Source organism: Diadema antillarum, unplaced genomic scaffold, assembly GCF_040938485.1.
Source record: "Diadema antillarum isolate AM-2024a unplaced genomic scaffold, OU_Dant_1.0 scf00000075, whole genome shotgun sequence".
In the NCBI taxonomy this organism is placed as follows: Eukaryota; Metazoa; Echinodermata; class Echinoidea; order Diadematoida; family Diadematidae; genus Diadema; species Diadema antillarum.
The window spans coordinates 2,234,682-2,249,758 of record NW_027270964.1 but is presented as its reverse complement, the minus strand read 5'-3'; the positions used below and the strand labels follow the sequence as shown (position 1 = coordinate 2,249,758).

At 36.1% G+C, this 15,077-nt stretch overlaps 1 protein-coding gene across 2 annotated transcripts; it reads left to right on the top strand.

Annotated features, from left to right (window-relative positions):
• The first annotated feature begins 2,933 nt into the window (after nucleotides 1–2,933).
• LOC139717410 (phospholipase A2, minor isoenzyme-like) lies at nucleotides 2,934–15,077 on the top strand. Of its 2 annotated transcripts, none has more exons than XM_071628906.1 (5): nucleotides 2,934–3,080; nucleotides 6,993–7,071; nucleotides 7,806–7,953; nucleotides 10,516–10,643; nucleotides 13,070–15,077. In XM_071628906.1, exons 2-5 carry the CDS (start codon nucleotides 7,011–7,013, stop codon nucleotides 13,243–13,245), a joined length of 513 nt encoding a protein of 170 aa, XP_071485007.1. In that variant the 5' UTR covers nucleotides 2,934–3,080; nucleotides 6,993–7,010; the 3' UTR covers nucleotides 13,246–15,077. The 2 variants fall into 2 exon arrangements, with proteins under 2 accessions (XP_071485007.1, XP_071485008.1); XM_071628907.1 differs by lacking the exon at nucleotides 2,934–3,080 and adding an exon at nucleotides 5,752–5,809.

Below are 15,077 nucleotides of genomic sequence, written 5' to 3'. Positions count from 1 at the left end.
AGAAAAACCTGCTTGTGGGAGGTTTGTGCTCTCAGAGTGCTTCTCTAGTTATCGTATGTGTCATATATTCTCCTGTCAGAAGGGAAATATCATCATCGTCATCATCATCATCAACGACAACAACAACAACAACAACAACAACCACCACAACAACAACAACAACAAACAATCTGATCGGGTCAGCAGATCAAAAGTAAGGTTGCAATAAAGTTTGCAGTCTCCTCCCTCCCGATCCCTCCCCCGGCTTGTAAGCATGCAAAATGTTAGCATGACTATTATAGGCCTTATTTATGTTATGTATACTTCCTTCATCTTATAGTTCTGACTTAATTCCACGTGACTGCATTCTCTGTTGGTAATGATCTGACAAGTTTAAAGACATCGTTTGTTTGTTTTGATTCATTCGCTCTTTTGTCTTGTTTATTAGATTTCTTGTACTTTGTTGAAATTGTTGAAGAGTTTGAAAAGGCGGATATTAATATTGGTACATTAACATTATTATTCAGCTTTAGGGAGACATTTATGGTCATAGTAAGGAGACACGTGACCATACGAAGACAATATTTGTGTTTCCTTAACGTTTTCAGTTATTGTTTATTTTAATGATGCTATATCAAGTCCAAAGAGAGCATGATGGTGTACCTTTTCTACAGACAAACCTTATTCCTGCGCAACATGATGCATCTCAGAAATTAGCCATCTGGCAATGTCTGGACTCGTTTTGGAGAAAGGAAAAAATGTAGATAAATGAAGAGAAGAAATTAAACTATATTGGAAAATCTATTTACACTTCATTCATTGATTGACTGAATGAAGAATAGCGGGCCCTGCAACAGATCATCGATCAATGATGAATGTAAAGATGGATGAAAATTACTGCCAGGGTGGCATACGTCCATCCAGTTTGTTGGAGTATGAACGTGATTGAATAAATACGAATATAATTCATGATAATTCTACACACATAATGCATGATTTTATATGAAAAACATACTTTCAACCAGCATTTGTAGGCCTGGAATATGAACGAGATTGTGCAATATAATTCATGATATGATTATACACATAATGCATGATTTTACATGAAAAGTTTGCACACCGTAAAACCGATATATCTGTTTTTATCAACTTGAGAGAGATATTTTGCGATTGAAGCTGCTGAAAAACAAAGAAAATAATTGAAACATAATAATGTGATTATACAATAATAGCTTCAAAACCAGTTTTTACTACATAACGAGTGCAGTATCAAATATGGAAGATCTGTTTTTTTCCTCTATTTTTATTTTGATAATGAATGACCTTAATTACAAAACTCTGCAAATGACGTTTCTCTGTTTCTTCGTTCAAACACTTTATTCATCTTTACAGTTATATCATAAAAAAGACATTTAGAGATGGTCTGAAAAGTGTAATCTTACTTTACAAAAATTTAATATACATTCAATTGTGTTTAACTCTACAGAACCAAAAATAAATGTGTCACTATTCGGGTGTAATTTGGCTAAACTGCGTATCTCAAAGTTACGTAACTTATTTGCAAGATCATTATGAAAGTGAATGTAATGTATTAATCTGGCAGAATTACGTATCTTTTAGATAACTGCAAAATATTTCTATGATATACCAGTATACTGGTATAGAAAAAAAATGCAGTTATAGTTGATGATGAATTATTATCATGAGTATAGATGAAAATTAAATTCACTTTCGTCATAGACCACAATTACAAGTTAAGTGAATTACTACATGAAAAGCGACAGGTATCTAGCATCCTGAAATCACAAACAAAAAGGGAGTTCATATAATTACCAATTATTCATTATTTTATTTATTCTTTACTTACATATTAAATCATTCATTATTTATCAATCTATTTACTAACTGATAGTTTTGCCAGTTCACGACCGTAATCGAGAACAGCAACAAAAAAAGATATTCCAGACATGTACTCCAGGGCATATATTATGATATGGCCTGTTATTGTGCGAATGAGGGACAGCTAGCACCTTGAAATTTTGTACGATGAAAGTAATCAGAGAAGTAACAAGAGGATATAAGTTGCACATAAAAATTACACTATGGTGAATATATTACAATAGTCAATCGCCTTTTCCAATTATGAAATGTTAAGAATAACAAACGGCATGTCAGATGAGCTTAGGGTGTAGTGTGGATCATGCAGAGCGAAGCCCGATATCAATTTTTTTTCTTTCTATATCGAAAATGAATTTTGTTGGAACAAATCAGTTGATATGTCTTTATTTATGCACATAAAAATATTGCGAGGCTTTTGCGTTTCTTTACGGCTACGTTCAAACTAAATCAATTCCCACAAGTATATAACTAATAGTAGACTCTTCAACGTCGAATCAAATATCAAATGTAACCAGTGCTATGACTTTGTTCAGAGTAGATGATGTGTCTCCATGAAGAAGACAAAAGGGATAGTGGAAAACAACCCCGATCAGACATTAAAATGTTTCCTTGAGTAAAACAGAAAGTTTTGAAAAGATACCACTGATCAGTCAAATGATTATATTGACAATCTCTTCATGCGTGTTAGTAGAAAGCACAGGAGTCGGTTGTTAAGCTAACTACATTGGCTCTGCATGAGTAGCTTTGTGATTTTGCGTTGCTATTTGCACAGTCATCTTTTTTGTGATAGTGCGGCTTCATTTTCACACCCGAGTTGGCATCGTAAATGCTGCTCTCAGTGGCGCTACCTTGCGATAGTCACTGCCTTTTGTCGTTACAGTTTTCTATTCACAGCGTATCATCTCGGCAGCTCATGCCAGTAATGCAATGCAGACATACGCATACACACTTATACACACTTACACACACACGCACGCACACACACACATTGAACCCAACCATACATCCACAACACGCAGGAGTCATGGCGTCGTGAAAGCACAAAACTATACACAGTAGCGCTCAAAATGGCGGATTCAACATGACGAGCACAGTGTAACACTGACTGGCGCCGCTGTACCATTCGTGTTGTATTTTTTCTGCTTCTATCTTCCTCTGGTATGGTTTAAGTTCTAATTGGGTCTGTCGAAGTAGCCACACAGGTAAGATATCGCAATTCGCTGGTTTGTCAGCAAATCTATTTCGTGACGACTTATCGTTGGTAAACAATATAATCCAAAAGCTATAGAAAGTAAATCGGATCAGGTAGGTAAGTAAACAGCATGATCCAAAAGCTATATAATGATAAAGTAGTGGCCTAAATGGAATCGTGCTCGGTCAAGAATATACATGGTAGTTAATTTGATAAAAATATCACTTATCGCATACGCATTTGACTCGGGTATATAGATTGGCCCATGGATTGGAAACCCGGGATCCTGAATCGATAAAAATATCTTATTACTTAGAGTAATTTACGTGTGTAAACAGGGCTATAACAGGTGTTATCTTTAAATCTACGAAGGAAAACTTGCCCCGGTCAACATGGTCAATATCTCACTTGTCATATCCAACATTAATAAGATGTTTAACTAGGCCAGTAGGCCGATAACATACAATTGTATACATGTACAATTGTATAGTGTACATCACTTTTCATAATATTATTTGCATACACAACACTAACACACACATACACACACACATCAATGTAAAGTGAATCACCTGTTTTGTCTTCTGCAACTAAAGTCAAAAGCCGTTTAGACATAGGATGAATCGTCACCTATAACCAATTTTATTCTTGTACGTGGTGCGTGCTGATTTGAGCATGTAGGCACACAACTGAACTCTACCACAAGAATTCAATGATGCACACCGATTATAGCGGATGTCGGAGATCAATGTTTTTCATTCCTATTTTGCGTAAAATACTGAAAAATATTCCTTTTAGTTTTGACAAAGATTCCATCAACTGGTTGTTATCTAAGTTATCAGATGACCTGCGATGGTGTACGACTGGAGTTGATTTAACACCTTCATATTCTGTGTATGATATAGTTTTCATGGGCTGGTAATATTCCCATTTTACTGCACACAAATCACAGAAGTAGACTAACTGACAACAGTGCCATATACACACAGAGACTCCAACTCTCCCATTTTCGACGGGAGATCTCCCGCCCAAAACCCATTTTTGCAAAATCTCCCGTTCTCCCGCTTGAGATTTAATTTCTCCCGCCCTGGCTCTTTGTCTCCCGTTGGAAAGAATTTCTTACTTATTTCTATCGTATGTTGAAAAAAATAAGCCTTAGATAGCACCAGAGAGCATCTAGAACCCTAGGAACTTTGCGTTTCGCACACATCAAGTTGGAGTCTCCCGTTTGCTAGAGGTTTCAGGCGGGAGAATCTCCAGATCAGAAGGTGCTTTGGGTTGGAGTCTCTGTACACAATGTATAACAATCCTGCGAAACAAACAAAAAAATCAATAAAAAAAAAATCACTATTTAACATTGCAAATCTTATTAAAAGCATCAAAATCTATTTCCCCTCGAGACCACGGACGTTGTCAGGGAAACGAGCGAATGTGTCAGAGTAAGAGACCATTCAGGAACCTTCGATCTCCTCATAACGAATGTCTTTCTTCAGCTTTTTGTCATCTTTATACGTTTGAATGCACTGGACCTATACCTCCTCACATTATGATAGGATAATTACATACATACAATAAATATATAATTATAAATGTACATACATTGCCTTACACACATAGAAATGATCTGCAATCTATCATCTTCCAATTATCTGCACATACATGACTGTAAAAGCCATGGAAGCAGACAGCTGAAACGATAGAGAACGAAGTCTCTCGGTTCTTTGCAAATTTAATTCTAATACCAGCGGCCTGTGCATTATACATGTACATGACATGTGATAGGGAAATTGATATAAAGCAAGGTATGAAAAAAAAACACCAAAAAACTTATAATTCTGAAGTGCTAATCGAATCACTTTGGTTAAACAGTACACCAATTAAGTAATGTGTTATTGTGAAGTGAATTATTGACTTTTTTAACCTATACAGATCTGTAAATATTGAATCGAGTTGCATCGGTAAGAGTATATCTACTAGATAAATTTACCAAGTTTTCATTGTATTTCTCACAGTTTTCATGTATTTATTATGTTAGTGTGTAGGTAAACTTCTGATTAGCTTTTAAATCGACGCAAAATTAAATGAAAGCTATGCTAAATTCATGTATTCCTATACAGATGTCATTTGATAAATATTTGTCCCCTTGCAATCATTTTATTCATGTCTCAGCTAACAATTTGTGTCATACATAACTGTTTCAGGCTGTAATAATAATCATGACATTAAACGTCTTCACAAACACAGCTTCTCCAAACTCCCTAATATGCGAACAAACATGAACAATCAAATATGACACTCAACATGGTAATAATAACCAGTAACGTCTGCAGCAATAACATTTCCGTTGGATCATATTTGAAATATACAAATATGCTTTTTGAAAGCAATCTGAACCCAAACGGAATATTGCACATGCGTCAACTTTAATTAGTTACATATTACATGCGCGTGGAAAAAAAAAAATCGATTTTTACATTAAAATCTGCTATGTGGCAATATCTTCTGTGAAAGAAACACACCATTCGAAATCTGACAGAGGAATGAAAACATTGCATTTGAGGAAAACGTGACGATTTGACTACGTCAGCAAATCATGTGATACATTTCGATCTTTTGCGAAATTATAAAGGTTGTGCTGACAGTGCTTTCGACTGATTAAGTGGTGCAAAACGATCGACATAGGATATTCTTATTGCACATCACCTTATAGGAGTGTGAAACTTGTCGGGCGGAGTTGTCGTGAGTTCATAATATTCTATATATTTCATGATTTATATTACGATTTCTTTTCGGACAATGGCTTCATAGTTTCGTTTTCTGGGCTTCTTATTTGCATTGTAACAATTTGTACTTTATAGTTAGAAATCGACGTGAAGGGGTTACTTGTGCTGCAGATATACAATGTAAACGTCATAGGTTAAACGTGACTGCTTGAAGACAGAATCAAGCTCATAAGGTTGGTGCTTAAGAGATCTAAATTCTTGTCCATGTATTGCGTTCTATTTAATAGAAATAAACAATTCTGGGTGGTTTTTTTTACCACAGTTTTGATCTTTTTGTTATGACTGATGAATGAACAGATATGATGATTGACTGTGTCTATACATTCCTTATGGCACCCAATCTTCAGAGTAAGGAAACACAGGGAAAGTGATATCTAGTTTGAGTCAGAAAACCGCATGTAATCATACAATGTATTCCGTTTTACAATGTAAGGTTTGACACTGCTTGATGTGATTTCAATAATGAGTCAGAATAATACATCTGTTTTGTTCGTTATTTTATATGTGTGCGTGTGTGTGGGGGGGGGGGGAGTGCATTTGTACAAATAAAATGAGAAGACCTAGTGTGGCTTCAGATCTTTGGCTCAGACAGATATACGCCTCTCCTACATGACAAATGTTAAACACAAAGCAAGTACAACCATATAAGTACCAATATGGAGAGGCGTCTAATGTTTCTTGCACTATATCTCTAGGTGCTGGTATACACACCTTGGTAAGAAGAAAAAGGGATTTTCCATCATTGTCGTATCCTCTTACAAGTATCCACTGATGTTTATGATTTATTTCCGTAATCATAGACGCGTGTTACAGACGTCTTCTGGTCCTCGTGATACCGATGTACATGTACATGCAGTATGTGTCCCTTTACTGAAGAAATATAGGTGCAGTTTTGACTGAAAGCAAGGCGGGAAAAAAAATTGTTAAGAGATTACTGTATTGCTCTGTCTGTCATCACTGCGAGAAACGAAGCGAAACACCAATTTGCTATTACTTCTGCTGCTGCGGCTGTTGATGTAGTATTGAAATTGAGGCTGTTTCTGTTGTCCTTTTTTCAATTTGACATTGACTTTAATAATCAACTCGATCATTTACTTCATTGTATGCCATTACACTATCTGTTTCTTTTTCTCCTGCAGATTTACACCAACATCAACATGGCAAAGCTTGGGGTTTGTCTACTATTCTTCCTTATTACAGTGTGCTGTCTTTCAGTGGGTAAGTGGGGATCACATTTATCATGGAGTCGCAGTTATTGTGATGAGATGTGCATTTCTCGCAGGGTTTCCAAAGGGTATACATTAATAGACCCTGGCACACTCAAGTGATTTTGATGGCGCCACTTTAAAAAGACCAACTAGTTGTTGCGTGAAATGAGAGTTCATGTTGTAGAGTATTATTGCTGTATACGCCCAATGGTGACAATGGGCACTTAATTTGACGATTAGAATCTTTTGTCCCGAGGTGCTACTTCAAAAAAGTTGGCAACACCGAATCTATTGAAACTCTTTTCCGAAATATCGAATGAGGACTAGTGGGTACAAAAAAAGGCTCTTTAGGGAGTGCGTTAGCTCATGTTAAATGTGTTAGGTGTTATATATATGGCGTAATGGGTTTTTTTGGCATTCAGCTCAGCACGTCTCCTCCATTTCCAGCAATTTGGTTTTTAATTCAACATCATCAAAAAATGATGCGTAGTATTGTTTAATTCGCGGTATCTTTCTGCGTTATTACGTTGTACTAAAATTGTATTATTATTGGAAAAAAAATAATCAAAACTTTTGTACTGTATAATGTGTATTGCTGGAAATTAAATAAAATAAAATGAAAAAATCAAACTATAGGAATATTTCTTAATGGGAACGGTTGGATTCCACAGTATACATCCATCTGCTTTAACTTCGTCCCTGCTTTTATTACCGACACATTATCTGTCTTTACGGTACATGCAGTAAAGGCCAGCGCAATTAGCCTGGGACAAATGATCGCCTACGAGGATCCAAAGATCAAAACTCTTTTCGATGCTTACCGGGAGTACAACAACTACGGATGCTACTGTGGACTCGGTGGGAAAGGAGAACCGGTGGACCCAATTGACTGGTGAGTACTACACTGCAAAACGTTGGGTGTTAAATAGTATGATACACCCACCGAGCTGGTGTAAATTTCCTGTGTTCCTTCGTGCACTTCAAATTGATATAAAACTTTTTTTTTAGATAGGTAATACGTTAGCACGGTTACTGTTCTTGTTGACTTCGAACTTCAACAAGACCAAGGATAACTCCTTGACAAGACGAACAAGAACGTCCGGTAAAAGTGATAAAGTACTTTATTTGTGTGTGTGTGTGTGTGTGTGTGTGTGTGTGTGTGTGTGAAAAGTTTTGAACACATTTACACCACAGTAATACCAGTTGGTGTGGTCTCCTAATGACACTGGGTGGATGCTATGCCAATGACATTAACACCAGCAATGTCAAATCAACACCATGTAGTGTCATTGTTGAAGTAACATGCTGATCAGCGTAGTGTAAAAGAATATATATCACCAGCTACATGCAGTGTCAAATTAACACCACGAAGTGCCGCAGGAGAACACTTTTCAACACAATCACAACATGCTCCCTACATCTTTTGGTGTGGTCCTTTATTGACACCTGATCGTTGTTAGATTTAACACCTATGTCGTAAAATCTTACAACGATCTTTTTCCACAAACTACATGCTTGTGGTGCTGTGCCGTTTTATCATGCTCCTTATATAGATAATCATGCATTTAATGTTCAGTAAAGGTGTTTTATATAAAGGCAAAGCAAAAAAAAAAAACTCTTTGAAGCTTTTAATCGCTAAATCCATCGTTGAGTCAACAACTGCACATAGGCCTACCACTTTTAAAAGAAAAGAATCCATATTTCTCCCAAATTAAGAGTTAAAAAAGATATATATATATATATATATATATGTATATAATATATATTCAACCAGTTAAAGTAATGTATCTCACATAGAGCGTACGCAGTGAAATTTGTTTACCGACATGAATCCGTATTATTATAGCTATAGAAATTCGGCGGAGATGTAGTATTTTGAGAAATTGCGATGGTTTGCATTCAACGCATTTGTTTGGGTTTGACCAAGAAAACTTCCTATACTTTGCATTTGGAGATATTTACAGTTTTGTCAGATATGAATGAATTTGCCATGTGAATACCAAATTCTCACAAACCTTCAAGTTGGAGACTCCAGAAATCTAATTTTGACGTATTTGTTATGAGGGGAGGGGGTTTCACTTTTATACAGATGGTGGAGCCGGATGATGTTCATTTGGCAACAAAATTTTATCCCATTTCCGATAAAAATATCCTAGTCATCAATACCGCATGGCTGGATGTATATTTTGGTGATGTTATTATTTAGTTCGATAAGTGTAACATAGCCTGTATTCAATGCGAGTTATTTTTTGGCATGATGTCTTATATTACACATTTTTTAATCGTAATTATATAGTGTTATATTGATCGTGTTAGCCAACACATAATGAATGTTAGAAAAGATTGTTTAAAAAGCTTTATTTTCTGTATTGATTGTGCAGAACATGGTTGAATGAAATAAACAAACTTTTTCTTGACTTTGTGATGTATCATCATCAAACAATCTCCCAAGAAAATTATTAGTTATTATCTTGCATTTATACTACAAATCTGTGATTAGACATCATGAGCAGCAGCTCAAGTTAAGGGGGCATGTAGTCAAAACAGCTGATGAGAATTCGAACAAAATGTCCAAGTTTTCAGCAAAGGAACATCTTAAGAATACGCCAATAGCATGATAATTGGGGGTCATCCCACGAGACCAAAATCCACGTGTCATACATCCCACGAGTTCGACATTGAAAAATGGTCCATGAATCATTCAGTCCACGGGTCAAACAATCTATGAGTTCGGCACTAGGCAAATAAGGCCCATGAGTTCAACACTCACCGGCCTGGGGCCCCGTTTCATAAAACTTGTTATCAGCGACAATTTGTCATAGTTGTTATAAGCTACTGAAATCCTTGCATCTGATTGGCTGAGAGCAGATTTGTCACAGAAATGTGGCAGTTGTCACTGATAACAAGTTTTATGAAATGGGACCCGGGTTAAAGCGGCACACGAGTTCGATAATACATCTGTCAGTTTCGTGGACCTTGTTGTTTTAAGTAAGTTAGTGTCTACAAACTGTAACTCATGGGCTGTATGACTCGTGGGCTGTGTAACTCGTGGGCTGTATGACTCATATGCTGCATGACTCCTGGGCTTTATGATTCGTTGGTGCCGAACTCATGACGTCCATCCGATTATTGACTTTGTTTGTATGTTAAAGTTACAGCAAGCACCACGGAGACCGTGAGAAAACATAAAATTCAATTAATTATTTTTTTTTTAAATCACGTATCGGAATTTCAACATGAGCAGAAATAAAAAAAACAACCAAGAATTCTTTGATTCCCTTATATAGGAGGATCAGTCTAAAGTAGGCCTATTTGAATTAGTTTACTGGCCCCAACCTGATACATATTTTATATTCTCATTGAAAGCCAATCGTTAATATTAATGTTGATATTACAGTGCAATTAGAAGGCGTACCTGCAAACACTTTGTTTCAATCGTCACGTTTCCCCCCAGCTGCTGTTGGAAGCATGACAAATGCTACGATGACCTGGCGACTGACGACTGCAAAAAAGAGAATGAAATAGCCACAACTTATAATTTCAAGAAGTATCACCACGCCGGCAAGCCCCATGTCGATTGCTGTAAGTAAATTTAATCCATTTACACGTTACTTCATGAATATTTTTTTTAGCCTCCCTAACATGTTGACTGAAGTCACCACTTTTCAGTTCAAAATTTAAGGTTTATGCAGACATGCTCATTAAAGTATACGAGACCAAAATATCATGTAATGAAAAGTTGGGTGTTACACTGTCTTACCAGTTTCATTTCGAAGGAAATTGTTGAAACGCGACGACATAATTACGTCGATTGTCGGCTGTCTCGTTCTCAGAAAGTCTCCGAATAAATCTAGCATAATGTGTCTAAACTTGTTTTCCCAGACCAAATTTCAAAAAGAGACAATACATGTAAGCGGGTTGGAAGTGAGACAAGTGCCATGATCCATTATCACTGTCAAATAGCTGTTGAGATTTCTGCATGTATTGATCAGTTTAATAAAAAGCGTTGACTGCAGTGATATTTTGTTGTTAGTCTAATATCGGAATGCGCTATACATCAATACCTTTGATGAGAGATTAGAGTTGTGGTGTTCTTCAACAAATAGGTACAGAGGCAGAGCAATATATGAATACAACTTATATAGCTGTTTGGTGATTTTTTTGTCAAAAACTGGAAGGCACGAGTGACACAGAAATCTTTCGTAACAGTTATACCTATTTTTGATGAATAAACCTAGGAAATTGCATATTTTCAACTAAGATAGGTACATGTAGGGAGCCTATATCACAGTTTGAAAGATATGCTGAATAAAAATTAATGTATGTGGATAAGTTGAGAACCGATATAAAGTGCCTATACGACTGGACTGTTTTCTTACACCTGTTAATGCCGAATAACGCCGATAGTTGGTACTGTGATAACGATGATAATTATGAGATTATTACCATATTCATTACAGATAATGATTATCATTAATACTTAATTTAATCTGATAGTAAGTATGTTATTATCGCCATTATTAATTTTTGTCATTATTCAGTTTTATCATCATAACTATTTTTATTTTTTCTTTAATCTCATTTTTAGATATTAATTTACATTCAATTATTATTTATATTATGTTATATCTGTGTACACTCTGTAATCAATTGTGTAGATTTGTGTTACGTAGTGTTGAATGAGACCTCCGGATGATTTTCAGACTTTAACGTATCAACAACAATAAATTGGTTATACTTGGTACAGAATTCCAGAATTTATCGTGATTGGGATGAAAAATAGGAATGTTTCCTAAATTCACAACAAATTACAATGAACAAGGATGATGACATGGCAGTCTCACTACAAGAATACATGAGTAGGGGCTCAGGGAAGCAGAACAAAAGAACGCTTGCATAAATTCTACACAGGTAAACTTGTTAAGCACATGGTATTGTAATAGCATTCCATTGCTACATTTCTGAAAGATGTGAGGCTCCTAAGTCATCAACACTGTTAAGTGCAATTTGTTTCAGGTTTTTAGAATATTGATTTCTCTTCTCCACGACCACAATAAATTCCACAAATCTATACATGGAACTGTGGATTTATATACTCCGGATGTGAAATTTTGAAAATCACCTGGAATGCCCTTTTAACTTTTCACTCTGTTGATGCAGTTAAAAAAGAGAGAAAAAGAAATGATGATCTTTTTGTTTGTTTTCATCTAAATCATTTCTTATCATGTTAACATTATCTATTGATTCACGGCCCCATTAAAAAACAGCTTTAAATTTGCTGATTGGGCATTTTTATCCGTGGTAGAATAAGATGACTGAAATGAAATAATAATGATAATAATAATGATAATAATAATAATAATAATAATAATAACAATAACATATAATGATAATAATGATAATAATAATGAAATAATGATAATAGAGAGAGTCTTATAATGAAATGAAATTATCATTACTATCATCAGCATCATCATCAACATTATTATAATCGTTGATGTTGGTAACGTAATTCTTAAATTGGCAGTTTATAAGATTAGCACAAGGTTATGGTGATGAGTCAAATACTCATATAGCAGTCTAATATTAGGAGAGAAGCACAATGAAGCGTTTGTTTCCAAAGAACAAATTGCATCGCACATAATGCAGCTGCGCATCATCAAAGACATTTACATTGTCATTTTCTTGGCAACGGGTTAATTCGTCAGTCCAAGTATATAGTCTAGCTTCCAGACCGTCTGCTCATACTAATTTCCTTCCCAAAATATTAACGCCCTCTAACGACAAAAGAAGTAGCAGTTGCCTTCGGCAAAGGCAGCGACTTTGTCGTGGAGGGCGCATTTTGTAAATGACGTACGAAGGGTCTGGAAAGCAGCCGTGTCCAAGTACAGTGTATCATTTCTTCTATCTGCTACGTAATAGCACACATCCGCACTTATTTGATATGCAACTCATTTTATTAGTATTTTTTAATGTTTTCTTCTTATTTCTCCCTCCATGAATCACAGCATCTGCGCAGGAAGGATGTCCTCGAAAAATCTGTCTGTGTGACGCCAGAGTAGCTGAGTGTTTTGCTCAAAATAACGCTCGGCACTATAATCCAAAACACTCCAATTACGACCGGAATAACAAATGTGGCGAAACCCGTACCTACGAGTCTTCGTTTTGCCCCAGTCTCCCCTAATCCTCGACTTTTCTGATTGCTGTACTCCCCACCCCCTTTCCCCTTTCTCCACCCCCTTGGCTTCCATCGAACCCTTGTTTTTGTTTGTTTGTTTGTTTGTTTAGAACAACACATCACAATTAAAATATACGCAACTCACTTGCCTTGATCACACTAAACGTGACTGCACAAAAGAGTTCTGTATTGATGTTGATCACGCTCAATATCTTCCTCATGAATACACAGTTTCGAAAGAAAAAAAAACAGAAGGAAAATTTGTATATTATGCATCACCTTTTATTATAACATGCATTTTCTGTGACGCAACAGCCAATGATTCGATTCAAAAATACTGATTTTGCCAGCCCATGCAAACAAGCTTCGTTTCGTCTCACGGACGGACGTGTCCCTAACCAGCGAGATGTCTCGCCTTCTTACCCTTGCGTAAGACAAAAATCTCTTTTTATTCATGAATCTTAGCTGATTGCCTCCTTCAGAATGTCGACTTTTTATGAGGGGGAGGGGAGTGTGGAAGCGTTAAAATATGGGACATTCATCACTTCTTATGAGTACTACGAAATATGAATATTTGTAGCTAATTGATTGATTCTACAAACCTTGAATGTTCACTCTGTGATGTTATCTTATTTCTAAGTTATATCTCATTGTTGTTTCAAATCATTCCATTTCAGTGTACTCATAACTTTTGGCGTTATCAGGGAGGTGAGTCTCACCTTCTCCACATTTTTTTTTTCACCATAAAAAGCCAAACCATGGCATACCCTTTCAACACACGAATGAAAGCTTGCACTAAGCTCCTTCTCGGAAAGATAATAGTCCAGCTTAATGTATTTTTCTCGCTCATCCAAACGGGGATGTAGTCACAGTTATTTTGTCACGAATAAAAGAGAAGAGCTAAAGTCATGAAGCAAATTCGTACAAGCAAGACTATACAAGCAAGCACAAAATCCGAAATGCAGAACACCAAAACGAAATAACACAGAGAAAGAAAAGTAATATCACACGGTACGTAAATTATTACAAGTAAATTCCGTCCTATGGGTATTGCATTACAAAGATCTCTGTGACGCGAAATGCATAATCAACGACGATTTTCTTTCTCTTTTATTTTCATTTTCATCTGTGATGTACCAATAGTACACAAACAATGCCAACTGTGTAAGCTGCGCCTGGAAATGTATAAAGGCCTATATATAATGAAAGTGTTGAGTGGTAAAAGCGCTGAGTGAGATGACCTTTGTAACCCATGTCTTTCCATCCCTCCTGTTTGTTTGTTTGTTTGTTTGTTTTATGTGACGTGTTACTTTATTGTAAGAAGACAGTAGCTACGAATACGCACATGTATTTATTCTGGCACGTACAGAGAACGCGAGTTCTAAACAAACGTATAATAGTTACTTTTCGCACTTTTGCGGTATATTTCAACATTGAACTAACATTAGATGCTTCTGTGATTTTAAAGTAGCTTTTACATATTTTGAATAGAATTTAAACGATTTCATGTTCTAGCAGGAAAACAAATTTTAACAAGCGTTCAGAAAGAGAGGAATCATAATAATATAGCATGTGAACATCTTAAGCGTGCAAGCCTAATGAACAAGGAAGTCATCAGAAGATTTAAGAAACCTTAGATTTATCATTGCTCTGTTTTAAAGAGGGAATCTAAATTCTCACAGGATTTATTCCACAGAAGAGAAGACTGTTCGTTGACGGCAGGAAAGGGTTGTGTAATAGTATGTCTGCTACTTTTGCAGTGGCGGATCTAGAGGAGGCGCACCGGGCGCGCGTCCCCTCTTTACTTTTGGTTAAACAAGAAAAATACAAAGAAAAAA

What these genes read in the sequence shown, in the direction of transcription:
- LOC139717410 (XM_071628906.1), top strand. Translation starts at nt 7,011, where the DNA reads ATGGCAAAGCTTGGGGTTTGTCTACTATTCTTCCTTATTACAGTGTGC. An exon ending in AGTGTGCTGTCTTTCAGTGG is followed by an intron (nt 7,072 to 7,805) that starts GTAAGTGGGGAT and finishes CGGTACATGCAG; the next exon opens with TAAAGGCCAGCGCAATTAGC. An exon ending in CAAGCCCCATGTCGATTGCT is followed by an intron (nt 10,644 to 13,069) that starts GTAAGTAAATTT and finishes CATGAATCACAG; the next exon opens with CATCTGCGCAGGAAGGATGT.